We start from the raw sequence: 20,812 nt of genomic DNA, 5'->3' as shown, positions 1-20,812 counted from the left end.
AGTGGTGTAGATGTTGGGCTCTGGTCCTCCATCTGCCAAGAAGGTGCTGGCCACTATTTCCTCTGAGACATTTCCAGCAGCCATTTAATAAGGTCACTCAGTGTTAATTGCTCTGCTTGAATTCTCTCCAGCCATGGAGAGTCGAGTGCCAGACAGCCCCTACATGGCAGCTGCAGTTTTCATTTCACGGGCCAAATTCTGCCCAGGCAGCTATTCAAGGAAAGCAAGAGGCAGGGGCAGAAAAGCCACTGGTGCTGACTGAAAGGCTCTACGAGGACAAGCTTGTGCCAATGCAGATGCATCACATACTTCAGTAGCCTTGCTACTCCATCCTCCCAAGCTGAAATCCCATTTGGAAGGCTGTCTCTTCCCTGGCAAAGTCATGTGAAAAGTTGCCTGGGAACCCCCACACTTTTGCTGGCAGATGAAATACATTGTGTGGTCAAACTTGTGCATTTTTTAGGAAAAAAAAGTGATTGTATTGAGGTTTGAAGATTGGATGCTATGCATCCTTTGTTCAGAATATTGTAACAATAGGAGGCCATCAATTAAATATAACAAGGGCAAGTGTAGAGTCCTGCATCTGGGCAGGAACAACCCCAGGTTCCAGTATAAGTTGGGGAATGAACCATTAGAGAGCAGTGTAGGGGAGAGGGACCTGGGGATCCTGGTGGACAGCAGGATGACCATGAGCCAGCACTGTGCCCTTGTGGCCAAGAGGGCCAATGGCATCCTGGGGTGTATTAGAAGAGAGGTGGTTAGTAGGTCGAGAGAGGTTCTCCTTCCCCTCTACTCCGCCCTGGTGAGACCACACCTGGAATATTGTGTCCTGTTGTGGCCCCTCAGTTCCAGAACGACAGGGAACTGCTGGAGAGAGTCCAGCGCAGGGCAACCAAGATGATTAAGGGAGTGGAGCATCTCCCTTATGAGGAAAGACTGAGGGAGCTGGGTCTGTTTAGTTTGGAGAAGAGGAGACTGAGGGGTGACCTTATTAATGTTTATAAATATACAAAGGGTGAGTGTCACAAGGATGGAGCCAGGCTCTTCTTGGTGACAAACAATGGTAGGACAAGGGGTAATGGGTTTAAACTGGAACATAAGAGGTTCCACTTAAACTTGAGAAGAAACTTCTTCATGGTGAGGGTGGCAGAGCCTGGCCCAGGCTGCCCAGGGAGGTTGTGGAGTCTCCTTCTCTGCAGTCATCCCAACCCGCCTGGACACCTTCCTGTGTAACCTCATCTGGGTGTTCCTGCTCCATGGGGGGATTGCACTGGATGAGCTTTCCAGGTCCCTTCCAATCCCTGACATTTTATGATTCTATGATTCTATGAGGGTGTCTGTGTAGGACCAATAAAGCAGCTGATCCATATCTTGTATCTGACAGTAGCCAGAAGCTGATATTTAACATGGAACAAGCAAGCAGGTAGCAATATTTTTCTAGAATGTTCTTCCAACAAGCTGCAGTTCAGGATGGCTTCCTGAGCCAGAACATTACTGAGTATTTAATACTTCGAGAGGAATTTTTCTCCCATGAATTTGCGCAAATGCTTTTTAAGCCTAAGGACATGCTGACATCCACACCTCCTGCAGGGAGGAGTTTCAGCTTCATCACCTCATCAATACTGAACCTGCTGTCTCCCAACTTTATGCACTGCTTTCCAGTTCCTCTACTGGAAGAGGTGGTGGACAACTGATCTCTACCCATACTGTGCAGGCCATTCATTCAGGATTTTATAGATCCCTGTCCTATCCCTGCCTAGCTGTGAAACAGTCCCTTGTAGCCCCAGCAATAGTGGCTACAGGGGTTCAAATTTACCAAATTCTATAAAATGAAAGGAAATCTAGGAAAGTTGCACGCGTCTTATCCTTGCCTACCACACACACCCCAAAAAGTTTGCTGACTTCGTAGTAGAAATCACTTCTAGGTATTCCTCATTCCTTTTTCTCCTTTTGATTCACCCACAAAGTCACCTGTGCCAAAAGCCATAAATATATCAGAGAGAGGTGGTGGATGAACCATCCCTGGAGACATCCCAGGCCAGGCTGGATGGGGCTCTGAGCAACCTGAGCTGGTGAAGATGTCCCTGCTCATGGCAGGGGTGGCACTAGATGGGATTTAAAAGTCCCTTCCAACCCAAACTATTCTATGATTCTATAAGGTAAAAGGGAGGAAAGAAAATCTGATGAGACTTACTCTGTGTCGGCTAGAGCGGCTCTCACGCTGGCCCACGCTGTAACAAATACAGCAGGGAGTCCTGCAAACAAACAAAGGTCAAACAGGGTGAACAGGAGAACAAGAGATCTCTGTTACCATAAACACAAATGGAGCAGGGCAGAGGAGGGTGCAAGAAGGAGTTTTTAAATATTCAAGCATAATTAAACTAGGAAAGCCTGATCTTGGTCTCACATGTCTTCTGTACTCCAAGTGACAAACCAGACAGTGGCAGGGAGCGTTTTCTGGAAGACAAATGTCATGATCTGAACATGTCCACTCTACTTGAGTCTCTTGGCTTCCAAAGTGGAGCAGCTTGCTTTCCCAAGTTGCTGGCCAGGAGTGGTCCAGGCTTAAGATACCTCCTGATTCATGTTTGGGAGATGCCCAGCTGGTCTGGGACTGAGATGGGTCATGGACTTGACAGGATAAATCATCACGTCCCGGGCCTTTCCTCTACCACAACTTTATAGAGATGTGGCCTGTAGTGCTTGAACTTGGGTGACCAAAACCTCCTTTAGCCAACTGAACCAGTTTGAAGCAGAGAAGGGTTTTGTGCAGCACACCTTTCCCAATATATTAATATTTGCCCCCTTCCCCTGATATCAAGGAAAGATTGATCTGAAGTCAAGCTTACATATTTTCTTCCAGTACAGGGCTGAATGGATTAGAAACTCTATTAAGTGTGAGAGACTTGCTGCATGAAGCAGATAAATACAAGAATTTAGGGTGATGCTTGCAAAATACTCTAGCCAAAGGTTCATCCCCAAATGAACCATCCTTATTTCAGCACAGTTACACTGAGCATCATCTTTTCCCTGTGAAAAGCAAAAGGATCACCAATATCCAAATGCAACCTTCTGTTTGTTTTTTTAGGGTCTAGTTCAGTTTTATTTGTACAACTGAGTCCCCTCCTGGCTTCCCTTAAAAGGCAGGATCAAATCCACAGCAGCTTCCACAAATTCAAGAAGAATAACCCCTTTCAGATGAAAAAAAAAATATTAAAAAATAAATAAAGGCGACATTTATCACCGATGACTGTAAATATGCTGTTCATAGTCTAAGCTCATTGGGGCTCGGCATGCATATAAGCACACGCTTAACTTTCAGCATGCACTTAAGTCTCATTAAGGTGCTTAAAGGCTTTCCTGACCATGGACACTTTCCCGAGCTGGGGTGTGGAGCAGGGACGCCTGTCTCATACACGCATGGACAACAGGGCTGTTATCTTGGTTGGAACCTTTAAATGCCATGGTAATATAAGAAAGCATAAATAATTAAACACAGAGCCTCTCTCAGGACCAGCGCAGCAGTACTGCCTACAAGGATACATTTATGAGGAATGCACCCAGCTTTACAACCCCCTGCCATGGCTGGCATTGGAAAGAAAATACTTAACCTATTGCACTGGGAACCCTTGAGTAGGTTGAAGCTGAGGGCTTGGGGAAGGTGATGAGTTATTGTAACAAGCACCATCTATTTCCTCCTCACTGTTAATCGCCTATCTATGAAAAATACATGCATGCTCTGAACGGCTGGCTGAGCTATTGAAGGCTTAGACACATATAATTTTGTTGATATAATCAGTGATATTCCAGTTTATATTAACCGAGAAACTGGCCATATTGAGAGGCTGACATCCCGGCTGTCTGCCTGCAAGGCGGTGAATGTTCATCCACTGTTGTGAAGCTCTAAGCCTGAAAGAGATTTTTCCAGAGATTTGGATGTGTTCGACATGTCTTATTCCTCTTTAGCCTGTCCTGCACTTCAGAAGAGACACTGTTCCCATTCATAATCCTGTGCTGTGATCAAGGTTCCGAGCAACAATAAAATACACAGGAGAAAATAATTATACCTAAAAAAAGTCTGTGTGTGTGGAGTTATTGTTCCCTGTGCGTTGCTGCTTCACTCCATTCAGGTATGTTTAAGAAAAGGATCCTTGACTTATTTTGCAAAACATACTAAGTGAATTCCTGGCACCAGCTTTATTGCTACATTTGTCTTTCAGCATCTCTTATGTAAATTTTTTTTTCAGTCTGAACAATCATAAATGTTCCTAAATTTATAAAAAGTGTTAAGAATCCTCTCCCTCCCTTTTCTCTGCCCCAGCTTTAGATTTTTTATACAGCACCGTAACATGCAGAGTTTGGGCCGTCAGGTAATTTCTAGAGTTCCATCTTTTCCTCCTGCTCTGGTAAGCTCATCTTCCAACTTGGAGAGCCAGAAAGCTTAGCTTTGCCTCCACCATCTCTTTTACTTTCAGAGGGTGATAAGTGAGTTTTTGGTCTCTCCACTTGAAAGTCCTGGTTTATGATGCCTCACAACTGACAATCCCTCCCAGTGAGCACTTGCAGTGCCCATTGATGGCAAAGCCATTACCCAAAAAATCAGGACTGAGGTCCTCAAAGATAGACACCTAAAGCTATCCACAAAGAGCAAGATACCCAAGAGGATGCAGCTCTGCAAGCAGAAAAGTCTCGTGTAATTCGATGCATCTGGCCAACCCACCAGGGAAAGAAAGTGAGTCTCCAAAAAGCCCAAGTGACCTCCTGGCTGGCTGTGAGCCCAGATGGAGCATGGATGGATGGATGGATGGATGGATGGATGGATGGATGTCCTCCCCCTTGCACCTATGTAGCCCACATGCACAACGTGGGAGGAACCTCACTGGGTGGCGGTGCCGTGAGTGACTTCTACAGAATCCACATTGTATGCGCTGTGCATTTCCAGTCAATACACACAGTGTGTACAATGCAGGTGCTATAAAGTCAGGTATCTCCCCATCAGCCGGAATATGGGCAAAGTCTGGTGGCCGCCCCAACCCCCTGCTCTCCTCTGTCGCTTTTCTTGTGTACGTGTCTCCTAGCAGTTGGAAAAATGGTTTTCATGCATGTGTCAAAGCTGTGAGTAAGAGAAGTGGTTGCAAAGTGGCTGCTAGAAAAAAGGTTATGAATGAAGACCTTATGTAGGTCTAGAGAAGTCTTTTTACCTTCTATTTGAAAAGCTCTCTGAGGAACAATGCTTGTGTTTTTTTGGTCCCATTGTGTGACAGTTTTCTCATATTAAATGGGGCCAATAACACCCACTTAAGCCTCTCAGTTCTGTTAGGTACAAACACTTTTAGGCAAAGGCTGATTTCTGCTTAGATAAAAATTCAGGGCTCTCCATCATGGGTTTCTGGACCTGAGCCCCTCTAACAGTAACAGATTGATCTATTTGTCTTCTCCACATCTCCCTGCAATCCTCATTTTGCACCATAGCTGAAAACCAGAGCAGCCCAGCTGGCTGGAGGGAATTAACATGGTGTGAAGGAAAAATTCCGGTGGAATCAGCTTGGGTTTTTTAGCTATCGGTCATGCTTCTTAGACTTCCTTCATAAAACAGCTGCAGGGAACTTGAAGTCTTCTGGGGAATTTATTGTTGCCCATAATGTCATTATTTATTTACTTTTCTTAGGGGCTGGCAAGGAACAAGTTCCTTTCTGTCATTAGTGTCTCCCTCACAAGAAGGGCGCCGTGGACTTTCACGGAGCTGTGCTGCCTTGTGCCAGTGAGGACGTGGATTGAAAAGACTCAACAGAAACCTTTGGGTCTGACATCAAAGAGTAACTATACATTCTGGTTTCCTCAGCAGTCTGGAAATAAGATGTTGTAGGTTGATTTTTGCTCCTTGGAAATTTCCAGGTGGGATAAATCTGCCGCTGTTTATTGGTACACAAGCAAGAAACAAAACCCCGGCTTTTGGGGCAAACTTGTCTCTCCTGTACCTATGTGGAAGGTCATAATTATTTATCGCTGGTTCCCTGTCATTCGTGGCTGTGGTATGGGCAGGATCCAGTGCCCACTGCAGGGAACTGGAGTTTTTCCACTGACTCCAGTGGCTCTTGGATTGGGTTGCCCTTTCCAGTGCCCAAAAGCTATCAAAGCAAGACGTCTGTGCGGGTGCGTGTGTGGACATTATCATGCTAATCAAAACAAAGCAAAAACAAATGCAACCGGAGGGATCCTATGTTCTCATTCCAGAGGAATTTAAATTGCGCAGCCTCAGACTTTTGGAAACACGTAGATGGTTGGTGTTGTGACAGGTGTGACTTCAGCTTTGTGGTCGCTCTGATAAAATGATTATACTCTGGCAGTGGTTGGAAGAATTAATGAGGGGAACCCATGCCTGTTAGACTGTTTTCCTTTGGCTGCATTATGAGAAGCATCAAGTTGGTTTTTCTTGTTAAACATATGGCATTATTTTTCAGTTGCTTCCTTCTCTTCCAGAATTCACTCTGGGGAATTGCTTCTCTAAGTCTGGTCTGTGCAGCTATAGTGCCATTTTCTGAGAAGCAAACTTTATGTAGCTTGAAGGTTTGGAAGAGGATGTGTTTCACTTTTTGTTTTGTTTTGATTTTTGTTAATTTGTTTTTTAAGAAAAAGGTGATATCTCAAGTCCTGTCTGTCTCACAGCAGCTGAGGTAAAAAATGCCCTGTCCCTAAAGTATTTATCTTATTCATTTATTTTCCCCAAAATTTAATGTCTGGCTGGGACTAGACTTTGCCTGAGAGATGGATGCCCACTTTGGGACTCATATTTACACCTCCCGTCTTTATCATATGGCAGCACCAGTGGTTTCTGACCTATGCATGAGGCGAATGAAAGATTAGCAAGGAGCTTGTGGATCCTTCTTCCCCCATAATCACAGTGGGGAAGGAGGAAGGATGGAGAGAGTCTTGCAGGCTGGACTGCCCTGGGCTACTTTGCTCTAACAAAGCAAAAAAATGCAATCCTCCATAAAGTCAGATCTGTACTATCTTCCTCAGAGCTCCACTGTTAGGAGACGGTGCTTTTCTTCTAGAAGAAATCATGTGCTGGAATGGGGATGATGTGGTACACCATAAATCTTGCCCTAAAATGCAGTCAGGATGTGGCCAGGTGTGTTTTGGACCTGGAAACTGGGAAATGGTCCTGGGCTATCCAGTTTAGAGGTAACCATAGACACCTCTGAACAGGTTTTTCCTGCTGTAAGCTTCCATGCAGACCTACACCCCGTTATTCTTAGTTATGTCCTTGAGGATCATCTAGTACATTTCCTGTTCTCCCTTACAGTCCACACATTTCAGGCAACTGTGAGCAGTTGTTTTATTGTCCTCAGCCTACCAGCACCTCATAACTCCTTGCAAGCCAAAACTAATGCCAGAAGTGAACAGAAAGCACATTCTCGTCTAAAATGTGTGTGCCCACAACTCCTTCCACTAATGACCACCCTCCCTGCACATCCCTCCCCTTTCTCCTTACTCCAGGAAAAGATGCCCAAGTTAAAAGAAAAGGGGAAAAATAAAAAAGGCCTCCCCACAAATTGCAGGTTTTTACTGCTGCTGCAACACTCATGAAACCTCAGGAGCTTTTTAAAGCAACTGAGATCTGAGGTAGGAAATCAGAGCCTAGGTCTGCCGTTGGGAGCAGATGCTCACAGCCTCATGTGAAATTTCTTCCCCAAAGGGCTGTGGGGCATTGGAACAGGCTGCCCAGGGCAGTGCTGGAGTCACCACCCCTGGAGGAGTTGAACAGATGTGAAGATGAGGTTTTAGGGAGATTGGTTAGTGCCGGGGTTGGGTTAATGGTCAGACTTGATGATCTTGAGGGTCTCTTCCAGCCAAAATGATTCTATGGTTCTATGGTTCTATGACTTTCTGATCCTCCAGCCCAACACCTGTTTCTCAGCAGGAAGCACTTGGCAGAGATGGGGATAACTCAGAGAGTGCGGTAAAATCAGTTTTCACATGCACACATCGGTTGCTCTGGAAGGATGGCAAGATGTCCCATCTCTCCAATCCTGGGCTGATCCTTCCAGAGAGATCCTGGAAGCGCCACAGTGTGAATACCACAATTTAGAAATAGAGAAATACTTCATAAGAGAGCTAACCTGTCCATGCAAGAGTCACCGTGTCTCCGATGCTCCCCCTGCCTCTGTCCCCTCTCCTACATTTATGCATAAGCAACATCTGCTTCAAAGACAACCTCCAACAGGCTTCTTACAGCTCAGCCATAAGAAGCAACCATGACTTACCCCAGCCAAATAATGTGAATCCCCAAAGATACTTCTTCTCTGAGAAAAATGCCATGAAGATCAGGCTGTGGAGATAGAGCCCTTCCACCAGAATCCAGTAGTAATTGGTTGCCAGGAAGTAGAGGAAGAAGATAACCGCTACTTTACAGCCCACCTGCAATGACACAGAAAGATGAGTTATGTGAGGAACGTGGTGTGAGATTCTTCTTCTACATAAAGCCATGACTTGCTAAGATTGGCTGGAAAATAAGATGGAGAAAGCAAAAAACCAAACAAAACCAAAACAACACCCTCAGAAAAATCCGTTTCAGGACTTTTACAAGAGGGAAAAGTAAGTTCAAGAAGAAAAGAGATGAAAAAATTGAGAAGAAATCTTCCCCTCAGCCTGACATTGTGTTTCCAACAGCAGGTGAGTTGGGAGGTGTAGGAGAACAGGTCACACATTGGGAGATGCTGAGCTGATCCTACTCTCCCCCAAATCTACTGATGGGGGTCTCACATGCTTTCTAAGACAGCTGTGTTTCATCTTTTCTCTGTGATTCTTGTGCAGGTTAGAGGACAAAGGGCTGTGGCCAAGTCACTGTGGTCTGGGTGACCTGGCGCAAGTCACATCACTTGGAAGTACAACTCTATCCTCAGCTTGTGGAGAGATACAGGCACCGTTCGGAGGGTGAGTCACCCAGTCCTGCCATGGATGCCCAAGACAATGCCCTGTCTTTCCTCACCGAGTGTGAAGACACTCTAGATGGCTGCTGTAGGCTTTGGTGACTGGTCATCCAAGAGCAAATAGAAGCTGAAGGATTTCAGCCAGTGTCAAGGCATTTTCTGCACAGGCCTGAGCTGCAAGGGGGGAGAGGTAGGGACTTCCAGGACACACTAATCTTAAATGGGCACATTGGCTGAACTCTCACTCCGTGCTGACCTGCAATCCTTTGCGTTCTTGAGAAGAAAAGCCCTGACTGTGACTCAATGCTTCTCTGTCTCTCTGGGAGAGTGGAGCAAACCTACACTTCTTCCAACATTTTTCGGCCCAGTAGAGAAAGGCTGCAAAGTAATGAAGTCACAGGGGGTTAATTGATACAAAGGGACACATAATGCCTTCTCTTCCAGAGAAGAGCAACAAGACTGGGGAAGGGACTTGAACACAAGACCCATGGGAAGAGGCTGAGGGAGCTGGGCTTGTTTAGTCTGGAGAAGAGGAGGCTTAGAGGTGATCTCCTCACTCTCTAGAACTACCTGAAGGGCAGTTCTAGACAGGTGGGGGTTGGGCTCTTCTCCCAGGCATCAGCAATAGGACAAGGGGCCATGGGCTTCAGCTCTGCCAGGGGAAATTGAGGCTGGAGATGAGAAAGCAATTCTGTGCAGAGAGAGCGGTCAGGCATTGGAATGGCTGCCCAGGGAGGTGCTGGACTCACCGTCCCTGGAGGTTTTTAAACTGAGATTGGACAGTAAATGGACTGGAGTTGGGCCACGGGCTGGACTGGATGATCTCTGAGGTCTTTTCCAACCCAGTCGATTCTGTGATTCTGTGATTCTTGTCAATGTCCGGGGGTTCAGGGAAACCTATGACTACCAAACATAGCCCACAGCAGCAGCACATCTCCATGCTGCCCCTTCCATTGAGAATAACACAAAGTCACCATTGTGACCATTAAAGTGACTTGCAGAAAATGTCAATAATATGTACTTTGTAAATAAAAAGAGAATTTTTTATTCTGGCCCATCTCTTATGCTAATCCTTTGCCAATCAGAATGAATATGCACATGTCATATACATATATGAGTATATATATAACATATGGACACATATACATCCATTTCCTTTTACAGACACAGTGAGTTAAAATAGAAGGAAGATCAATTGAAAAAATCCTCATCGACGTTTAATGCTAATTTTTATATTCACAAAAAATCACCATCTAGCCACATACAGGGAGCATCAGGCAATAAATACAAAACTCTCACTTCACTTGGAAACAAAAGAAAAACATTAATTGTTGCCTTCATCACTTGTTTGCCTTTCCATTTGGCAGAAAGGGAAATACCATTAAATTGCTAATATTCAGAGAATGCAATATATTATCCTCATTATTCCTTATAATGAGTTCAGCCTGAGGAGAAAACAGAAAACAATGCAGTAAAACATTTTGTGTTATTTCCAAAAAGGGAGTGTTTGAAGCATGCTGAGTGCTCCAGCCAGAGACTCACCAAATTAAATGGATCTCTGAAATGGGAAGGAAACACAATAACAAATTTCCATTTGGGAGGCCTTGGATGGGCAGTGGGACACTCCATATATGCTGATTTTATGCAGGGGTGTTGGTAGCCAGGTGGCAGAATATTTGCACCACATTGCAAGAGCCACTCCACTAGGATGTTTGAGCTAGCTCGGATTTTTTTGTGTGCATTGAATGAAACCTTGATCTAGATACTAAAGTCTACCTCATCTGTCTCTGCAGCATCCAACAGTTCGTGGATGTTGAACTATCATACCTAGGATCCACCATGGGGAATCTATGATGAGACCTATGGCAGCAGACAGCTTCAGCAGGTGGGGATGACTTTGAAACCTGAGGATGGGCTTCTTTTTGCTCACACCACATGGACAATGCAGATACTGCCGTTGGAGCTTTCTATACAGTGAAAAGAAACACATGCTTTTGGAGACAAGTTCAACTGACCTCACTTCAGTTTATATTTTAGGATGTGGTTGGTCATACTCTTGACTCAACTGGCTGTGTTGACCATACTGACTCTGCTGTCTATAAATGGAACCTGAGGTGACTACGATTGAATGAAGATGTCTCTCTTGTAGACATCTGCTTTTTGCAGATGAACCCTAAGCTTTTTCACGGTAATACCTCCATTGTCCCTTCTAAAAAATATATATATATGTACATATATATATTTTTTTTTCAGAGATGGGAGTGATAAATCACAACAAGACCAACCAGCTATGGTTTGCTGCAAAGTTACAGTAAGAAGAGATGTTTACTGCTGACCTTCCTTCCTCACAAGATACCTCTGCTCTGGCTCTGGAGTCAGGGCTTAGAACCTTCCAAGACCTGTTGAACCATGGTTTTGCTACATCTGGGTTGTCAATTTGATGCCATGATGGTACAGCACAGTGATGCCTCCATGGGTCATACAGAGAGGACCTCCAGGTGAAAAATCCACCAGTTGCACTTTGTGGTGGGAGAAGTCAACACTGTGAAATGCAAGGACTGATGTGCCCTGTGTTGGGATATACAGGGGAGCTTCCAGAGCCAAACATCTTAGGGGGTATCAGAGGAGTGTTGAAAATAGTAGTTGTAGATAGAAACCAAAACCTCAGCCTTGACTTTACTTTTGAACACCATGAGGAACAGCTCTTCCTTAGCTCTGGGGCTGGGCAGTCCCTCTGAGACAGTGGATGAGGATTGGGAAGGGATGGGGAGAGGCTGTGGAGGGTTAAGAAAGGGGAGGATCTGGTGTTGCTCAGTGGGGTGGAAATTCCATCAGAAGGAGGTGAAATGTTGAACAGAGAGGACAGAGGCATAAGATCTGGAGGAGCCAGCTGCTCTGGCAATACTCACAAACTGCGATTTGTCTGCTGGAGGTGCTTCAGTGATGGATTTCAAGTCTTCCTCTGAGATCCGTTCCATCTCCTCCAAAGCTGACCCAGAGTACAAGACTGCGTCCTTCACGAAGATGCTCATGGCTCTCAGCATGAAGGACACAAACAGGTGCATGTGGATGTAGTTTCTAGTGCAGTGCAAACGTCTGGAGGGGGAGACAGAGAAGGGTTGGGGTAGTTTAGTCCATTTCAGGGTCAACTCTGCTTCTGAAGAGCCCCAGCTCCTCCTACACACCTGTGCCACCATGGGGACACGGTGCTAGTGTCACAGCTGCCCTGTACTCATGGTTCATCCATGGGGTTGGTAAATGAATTAATACCTACTCCAGGGATTTGGCCAAAGGACATTGCTGCTGACTTTATGTTAGGACAACACTGTGCCTCTACTCATTTCAGGTCCTTTATTTCTGACTGGGAAGTCTTGGAAAGAAATAGGGATGTGTTTTGCCTGTGTTGGGCATGAGTGGTGGGCTTGCATGCAGCAGGCGGTGAGTCTGCATCTGGAGGATGGTGTGTGCAGTGCACACGCAGCTGGAGGAGGGTATGTGATGAGCAGTCCATGCTCAGTGTGTGCAAATCTGGACGGCATCGTGTATGCAGTGTACATGCAGTGTGTGTGCAGTGTGTGTGCAGTACTAACCAGTTTGCACACGTAGGACACTGTGTATGTGCAGTGCAAACACATCTGGAGGCGGCGAAAGGTGCATTCGGTGTCTGCACATCTGGTGAACATCAGGATGAAGGCAGTGGGCGCGCAGCCAACGTGCAGGGTGTGTGCAGTGAGCGTGCACCCAGTGTGCAGTGTACATGTAGGGAATGCACATCTGGCACGCAGGATGTGTGGAGTGAGCCAACAACAGCTGTGCAGTGAGCGCAGGGCATGTGCATTCCCGTGTGCACGATGAGCACGTCCCTGGCGTTCAGCGCAGGTGCAAGGAGTGTGCATCAGATGTGCATCATTTTCCAAGATATACAGACAGGAGGCAGGATACATGCACAGTGCTCACTGATACCAAAGTGTTTGTCCCTTTCACTGTTAAATCCATCCCTCCAACAAATCTGCCCATCTCTGGGTCAGACCCTACATGTCAAGACTTCACATTTACCTGCGCTTTGTGCAGAGGAAATGGATGATAAAGGCTCCAGAACTTGTGGCCACTAAAAACCTACCAGAGATTCTTCTAAACTGCTAATCTTTTTGCCCATTCCAAATTTAGTGGCAACTACAGTACTATGGTGTGCTGGGCTGTTTTCTCTGTTTGCCATCAGAGACACTATCCATTGCTTGGGCATGTCGAGCAGTTTCTGGGCTCCAACCCCAGCAATGGCAGCAATGACCTCACAAATGCTGATTGTAAAGCACTTTAAGATCCTTTTTGGGGAAAAGCTGGATGGTGAGATGTGAATGGGTTAAATCCATGTCTATGAGGTGTGTTTTAGAAACAGTGATACTGCCTTTGGGGAAAAGAAGGAACTAACTGACCTGCTGGGGTCCCCTTCTGTCCTCTACAGCTCTGCTGCATGGCTAGTCATGCATGAATCTATATATGAATTTATACCCCCTTATATCCCCAGCTCCAATAATAGAAATGAAAAATAAAAGCTGTGTTTTATTCTCCTTTGGGGGAGATTGTCATAGTAATAACAGTTATTTCCTGTGCTATTATAATACAAATTATGCTAAGTGGAACTATTGAAGTATAAATGAAGATGGGCTTTGCTCCCTGCATTTGAAATGTAGTCAATGAAACTCTGGATTATGTGTTATCTGGAATAAAATCTGGCTTGGTCGCTGCTGCTGCTTTCATCCTTGGGACAAAGATGCTCTAGCATAGTTGTCCATGTAGGCTGTGAAGTGCTCCAACTATGCGGTGAAAGAGAAAGCTTGTCTCCTGAAACTAGGTGTATACTTGCATACAAGGACATTAAATATTTTAACAACCTTGCCACTGTCCAGTGGGAAATGAAACAGGAGGAAAAGGGTTGAGAGGTCAGGAGGGTGGTGGCAGGGATGGGATCTGGGACTCCATCATGCAAGTGCTCCCAGGAGGGGTCTGCAGTCCCCCTTGGCTTATCTGTATCAGAGATTTGTGTGCTGGGGTGCTCTGCTATCCAAGCAAATCCTCCCGACCTCCTTTTGCTCACTACAGAGAGGTCTGAGCACTTTTAGAGCCAAAGACCACACATTTTATTCTTAGCGGCATGTGTTTAGGGCTTATCTTGAGCATGGTGGGAGCTGCTGAGTCCATCTGCAGACACTACATGGCTGTTTGCTGTGAGGAGAATTTCCCATCAGAGCTGTTAATAGAATCGTTTTGGTTGGAAAAGACCTTTAAGATCATCAAGTCCAACCACCAACCTAGCACTGCCAAGTCTATCTCTAAACCATGTCCCTAAGAACCTCATCTTGTCTGGGTCCTGCTGTGTGTTAGGAGAAGATACTGCCAGGACCAAAGGGAGGGAAATTTGGGGCTCAGCACCCAGCTCCACCTGCAAATCACCAGGTATGGTTTCCCAAAGGATGAACTTCTAGCTGTGAGCAAGACCTTTCATCCCTTCCCTCTCCTGGTCCCTACAGCAGCAAGGAGACACAACAGCCAGGTCTGAGGGATGGATGACGTGGGTTCAAAATGGTATTCAGGGGCGTACATCCCTTAGCAGGGGTGGTGGAGTGAAAAGGGAGAAAATCAAAGTTAGGAGGGTGAGTGTTCATTTTTGGATACCTAGATATAGCAGCAGTATGAGATGGGAGGAATCAGTCTGGCACTTTTACATGACTGGGGTCCCCTTCAATGGGTTTATTCTTCATTAATATTTCAATTGGTCTATCCCTCATGAATATTTGGGTTTAGAGTAGAATTTCCCTTATGAAAACTTAGCTATCTAAAAATTAGCCATCTGAATCTAAGCCAGTCATCTGGAAGGTAGTAGGGATAGAAAGCCCTAGATAGTCTTCCAAGTGAGATCAGCCTCTTCTTTCCATTTACTGTAAGGAGGGTCTTGAAAACTCCATTGCAGGCAAGGGGTTCAAACATCCCACCCACCATCCCCCAAGACGTTTGACCTAAGTGACACTAACACAGCCCAAAATACAGAGGTAACCTCTTGTGGCTTGCTGAAGAAGCACATGCCACTCCAGTTTTATCCTTTAGGAAAGCCTTTTCCAGTCTAGTGACAACTTGCTTAGGAAGAAACAGAGCCGCCTACCTGAAATATCCCAGGATAAGGACAGCAACTGTGAGGGATCCCAGAGAGATGGAGTATCCAACAGTATAAATCAAATAGAGGCGATAAAAGACCTCCTGCAGTACAAATGATGGAAAAAATAGCGTCACATTAGAACGCGTCCTCCTGCATTGTAACACAACCGTGGTAGCAGTGCAGAGATTTGGGCTATCGTACCTGCTGGGGGTGTACAGCTCTGGGTCTGTAAAACCATTGGCAATCACACTTGATGTCTTGTATTTTTTTTTTTTTTGGCATAAGAGCAGCTTGGAAAGTGATATTCATCTTTCTTAATGACCTAGGGGAGGTGGGGTTTTTGCAAGGGACTAGTGATGGAGTTGGGTTAATCCCATGCCTGGGAGTTTTGCAGCATTTTCATCCCAAAGGAACCCAAAGAGCTTTACAAACTCTCAGCCAAATCCAGAGATCACTTGGCAACTTTTGCTTGAACAAAATGCCCACTGACCTGGGATTTTTGCTGGGACTGTAAAATTTAGCCATAGGGATATGCCATACCATTGCTGAATGACTCATATTCAGGTTGGTGGAGTATCAACCCGCCACAGAAAATGTGGGGAGAATATACTTTGGCTGTGGGATATGAGAAGAAATCACCTGCATTTATTTTTCTTTTTTTAAAGTAAAAAGCAGCCTATGACTGTGGTTATCCAATCAGGACACAATTTGAGCTTGCCAAAGTGCCATTGGAAAGGGCTTTGTCACAGGAGAGCTCCTAGTAATTAATCCTGTAGTAGGTTTTAGTTCTCTTGGCCCTCTGTATTTTAAAGTTGGGCTTAGAAACCCTGAACTTTCTGTTACATATTGAGATGCTTTTCTTCATCCTGTGCTAGGGTATGCAGCTGCCTGAAAAGGGTTAAAACATCCTGCTACCATCCTAGCTTGTACCGCCTTTCATCATCTGAAATTAGAAATAAACCCCAAAGAAACCAACCAATTCAGCATCTTTCTCCTCGCTGCCTCCTCCCCTGCCTCCTGCTTTTCCCTCACCCCACCCGCTGGGTTGCAATAACATTAGTAACGCCGGGCTCTGAATGACAGCTCTGATTTTGATTTGAGGCTAGAAATGCCGTCCTGGAATGCGAAACCTCAGCCCTATTACATCAGAATCCCCAGATATGTGAATGTTTCTTTGCGGTTTCCATTGGCGGAGTGGTGCGCTTGCCAATATTAAACTAGAGCATGTGTATGTGCATATTTATATATATCTCTCTATATGTGTGTGGAGGCAGCAGGCGCTAAAAAGCCAATGTGAGCAAATTTAAAAGCTTTAGGGAATAAAAATAAAAGCTCCTTCCCTTCAAAGCCTAGTGCACTTTTCCCACTGCTAAGCTGGAATCCTCTTTGAACTGGAAAACACTTGCCTCCTGGTGAAAGTTTAAAGAACAAAACAAAACAAACAAACGCAAACAAAAACCTACTCCAAGTTATTCAGCAGTTGTGAGGCTTTACTACGCCCAGCTGAACAAAAGCGTCCCTGAGCCCCATTCAGAAATTTAACCGGAAAGATCCACGCTCCTATCGGACAACACCACCCTTGTAGCAGCAATGGCCTTGGGAAGGGACTGCTGATTGGCTGGCAGGATGTGTTTGGAGGCTGTGGTTAATCCCTCTGATTAACCACAGGGCCTCTTTTTGAAAGGAGGTTGAGTCGGAACTGCCAAGACATACACGTGCATCCGTGCATGCACGCTGCTGTGCCTGCCTGCAGACATAGGTGCCGCAAATCTTACTCGGTGTCGTGATGGGGAGTCTACAGGGAAGGTGATTTTCTGGATGGGGTGCTTAGGTCCTTGGGGAAAGCCTCCCAAGCAAAAGGTTGAGGTTCTTCAAGAGGTCACATAGGGTAGCCTGTGTGTGCTAGTTCCCAGGAGCGTTTGTTCTCAGGAACAGTGAGACTTGGATTTACCCAGGAGGAATTAAAAAAAGGTCTAAAGGCAATTCCAGGTCTCACTCATCTCTTAGCACAAGGGAGGTCCCAGCTCAGTGGAAACCACAGTGCTGATTCAGGAAAGGTCCTCCAGGTAACAAAATATTGAGCCATCTGCCAGCCCAAACAACCACTGCCATGGTCTGAGAACCCTCTTTTTGGAGCTGAGGTGGATGGGAGTTTAAATAATTTACAGAAGACCACAAAGGTCATGCATAGCCAAGCCATGGACTTCCATAGTCCCCAGACAGTGCACCAACTATTAGATCATCCTGCTACAACAGGAGCTCTACATGATGTCTCTTATAAATCCATCCTGAAGACAAACTGACTGTCACTGACACCCACTGACCTGTTAAAAGAGGCAACCCACCCTTTAAAAATCTGTCCTTGCCACACCATGAGACCCTGGTCTAAAAGGTGTGATACTTTAACCAGTGTCATTTCGTTTGGCTCCTTCAGTAATCCTTCTCTGTTTCAACTGTTGATGCACATGAACTAAAAAAGAGAAAGGCTGAAAAAAAAGCTAACAGAAAAACAGAAGGACAAAACCTCAATATCTATGATTCCAGGTGCTTGGATTATCAGTAAAATATTGTAAAACTCAGAATACAGTACCAAGATTAGGGAATATCAGTTTCAAAACTGATGTCCTTGAACATTGCCCTCTGCCCCCTCCATCCCATGCCCTGCTGGGATGAGATAATGATGGAGAAGGTGTGGGATGGATCTGACTCCCCCCTTTCTTCCTGCCTTATAGCTTTCCTGTGCTTTTAGCATATGCCTTCAACTTGTCCTCTTCCCTTGCCATCAGGGCCTAGAGATAAATGCCCCGGACGCCTTCCCTTCACATGGGTGAGTCAGTCATGGTTGCTCCTGGAGAGCGCTGGGCAGAATGAAGCCCACCTGATGTGGCTGAGATGGTTTTAGAGTTGGTGAAATGACTTCCCATCAAGCCATGCACCATGCATCCTCCCTAGATGGTGCTCTGTGGTGCTCTCAGACAATGCACAGCCTCAGGGCTGTTCCTTTGCCCCATTCTCTCTGACCACACATTGCAAAGCTCCACCAAACCTCAGCAATCTGCCTTGTACAGCCAGGTGAAATGATCTGTCTGCAGCAAGCTGGAGTACTGTGTCCAGTTCTAGCCTCCCCAGTTTAAGAAGGACAAGGAATTACTGGAGAGAATCCAGCAGAAGGACACAAAGATGATGAGGGGTCTGGAGCATCTTCCTTATGAGGAAAGGCTGAGAGAGCTGGGGCTTCTCAGATGAAGAAGCAGCACCTCATATGGAGAAGAGAAGCTGAGCGGGACCTTATTGAAGCTGATAAATATCTCAAGGGTGAATGTCAAGAGGATGGACCAGACTCTGTTCAGTGGTGCCCAAAGACAGGATGAAGGGCAACGGGCACAGACTGAAACACAGGGGGCTCCATTTGAATATGAGGAGAAACTTCTTTCCTTTGAAGTGCAGAGCCCTGGAACAGGCTGCCCAGGAAGGTTGTGGAATCTCCTTTTCTGGACACATTCAAAACCCGTCTGGACATAATCCTGTGCTATCTGCTCTGGTGACCTCGTGTTAGCAGGTGGGTTGGACTGGATGATCCCCAGCGGTCCCTTCCAACCCAAACCATCCTGTGGTTCTGTGAGCTAGCCCACCTGACCCTGCCTTCCCAACCTCACTCCAGCCATAACTCAGAGACTGACAATAGGCTGAACCACAAAAAATATAAGTGCTATTTCAGATGTATCATTTGCTGACTGTGTAACAAGATCTTCCTTTCCCCTTCCCTCTTGGTTTGGTGGGAGACTTCCTCTCTGCTCCCCTTTGCATCTCAGCTTTCCAACAACCTGACCTCAGGGTTGGAACTTCACAGCAGCTTGGTGGCTTCAGGAGGACAGGAAACCCAAGCAGAGCTGGAGATGGCTTCTGCATGAACTCAGAGAGCACATGGAAAAAACCAAAATAAACAAAACCTAGCCACCACCGGCACCCACCAGCTGGATGTGCCCCCTCCCACAAGGGTCCCTGCATTCCCCGCTCCCTGCGGGTTGGACATCTTCCAGGTGTGTGACCCTCAGAACACTTGGCTGTTACATTTTCATACTGTGCTCAGCGCTCAACCTGACTCCTAATTTTTCCACTTCCACCAATGGGGAAGATAATTTGCATTGAACTGAATCCAGAGGAAAACTGCTTTCCTCTGCAGGACACCTCAGAGCAACACTGGAGCACCAGGCATGGGGTTCTGAGGCCCTATCCATTGTAAAACCGCAGCTGTGCTTTCACTCTTGCATTGCAGACAGCTCTAGGGCAGTCTGTGTGAAGGGTATTTCTGCTCCCTCAAACTCTGTTATGGGTACATGGGGTTTATCATAGGGGATGTGGTCCTCTAATGTAGATGTCTATGACACTATGACCATGAGCCAGCACTGTGCCCTTGTGGCCAGGAAGGCCAATGGCATCCTGGGGTGTATTACAAGGGGGGTGGTTAGTAGATTGAGAGAGGTCCTCCTTCCCCTCTACTCCGCCCTGGTGAGACCACATCTGGAATATTGTGTCCAGTTCTGGGCCCCTCAGTTCAAGAAGGACAGGGAACTGCTGGAGAGGGTCCAGCGTAGGGCAACTAAGATGCTGAAGGGAGTGGAGCATCTCCCTTATGAAGAAAGGCTGAGGGAGCTGGGGCTCTTTAGTTTGGAGAAGAGGAGACTGAGGGGTGACCTTATTAATGTTTATAAATATACAAAGGGTGAGTGTCACAAGGATGGAGCCAGGCTCTTCTCGGTGGCAAACAATGATAGGACAAGGGGTAATGGGATCAAGCTGGAACACAAGAGGTTCCACTTAAATTTGAGAAAAAACTTCTTCTCAGTGAGGGTGGCAGAGCCTGGCCCAGGCTGCCCAGGGGGGTTGTGGAGTCTCCTTCTCTGGAGACATTCAAAACCCGCCTGGACATGTTCCTGTGCGACCTCACCTAGGTGTTCCTGCTCCAGCAGGGGGATGGGAGTAGATGATCTTTTGAGGTCCCTTCTAATCCCAAACATACTGTGATACTGTGATACTGTGACACAGATGGCTCCATCAGAGCTGGCTACCTGAGGTCCCAGCAGCAAGAAGGGATGCTTTAGGTTGCAATTCACCTGTTTCAAGGCCAGGTTGGATGGGGCTTTGAGCAGCCTGATCTAGTAGAAGGTGTCCCTGACCATGGCAGGAGAGTTGGAACTAGATGATCTTTAAGGTCTCTTCCAACTCAAACCAGAGAGGGTCCAGAGAAGGGCCACAAAGATGATCAAAGTTCTGGGAAGCTGCCATATGAAGAAAAGCTGAGAGACCTGAGCTTGTTCAGCCTTGAGAAAAGAAGTCTTAGGAGAGACCGCATCACCATGTTCCAGTATTCAAAGGGTGGCTGCAAGGAAGATGGAGACTCCCGTTATACAAGGAGTCACATAGAAAAGATGAGAGTTAATGGGTACAAGTTACTCCTGGGGAGATTCCCATTGGACACAAAAGGGAAATTTTTCATGATAAGAACAATCAGCCATTGGAATAATCTCCCCAGGGAAGTGGTGTATTCCCCAACATTGGGCATTTTGAACATTCAGCTGGACAGGGTGCTGGACCATCTTGTCTAGACTGTGCTTTCACCAAGAAAGTTTGGACCAGGTCACCCTTGAGGCCCATTCCAACCCAGTACTCTATGATTCTATGATTTTAATCACAGGATGATGCCCTGGCCACCAGCTGCATTGACTGG

The 20,812-nt window shown here is 46.1% G+C and overlaps 1 protein-coding gene across 3 annotated transcripts in view; it reads right to left on the bottom strand.

The window, feature by feature from the left end:
* PTH1R (parathyroid hormone 1 receptor) overlaps nt 1-20,812 on the bottom strand; it is a 123,675-nt gene that overhangs the window by 11,833 nt on the left and 91,030 nt on the right. For all 3 annotated transcript variants that reach the window (XM_082046771.1, XM_082046770.1, XM_082046772.1), the window contains 4 exons: nt 15,091-15,185; nt 11,843-12,029; nt 8,268-8,421; nt 2,195-2,255 (listed from right to left, as the gene is read on the bottom strand). In XM_082046771.1, the coding sequence (XP_081902897.1) occupies nt 2,195-2,255; nt 8,268-8,421; nt 11,843-12,029; nt 15,091-15,185 (497 nt within the window). The remainder of the gene's footprint in view (nt 1-2,194; nt 2,256-8,267; nt 8,422-11,842; nt 12,030-15,090; nt 15,186-20,812) is intronic.

This window comes from Streptopelia decaocto (genome assembly GCF_964273445.1).
Source record: "Streptopelia decaocto genome assembly, chromosome: 2".
NCBI classification, from domain to species: Eukaryota; Metazoa; Chordata; class Aves; order Columbiformes; family Columbidae; genus Streptopelia; species Streptopelia decaocto.
This window is presented reverse-complemented; position numbering and strand designations above follow the sequence as displayed.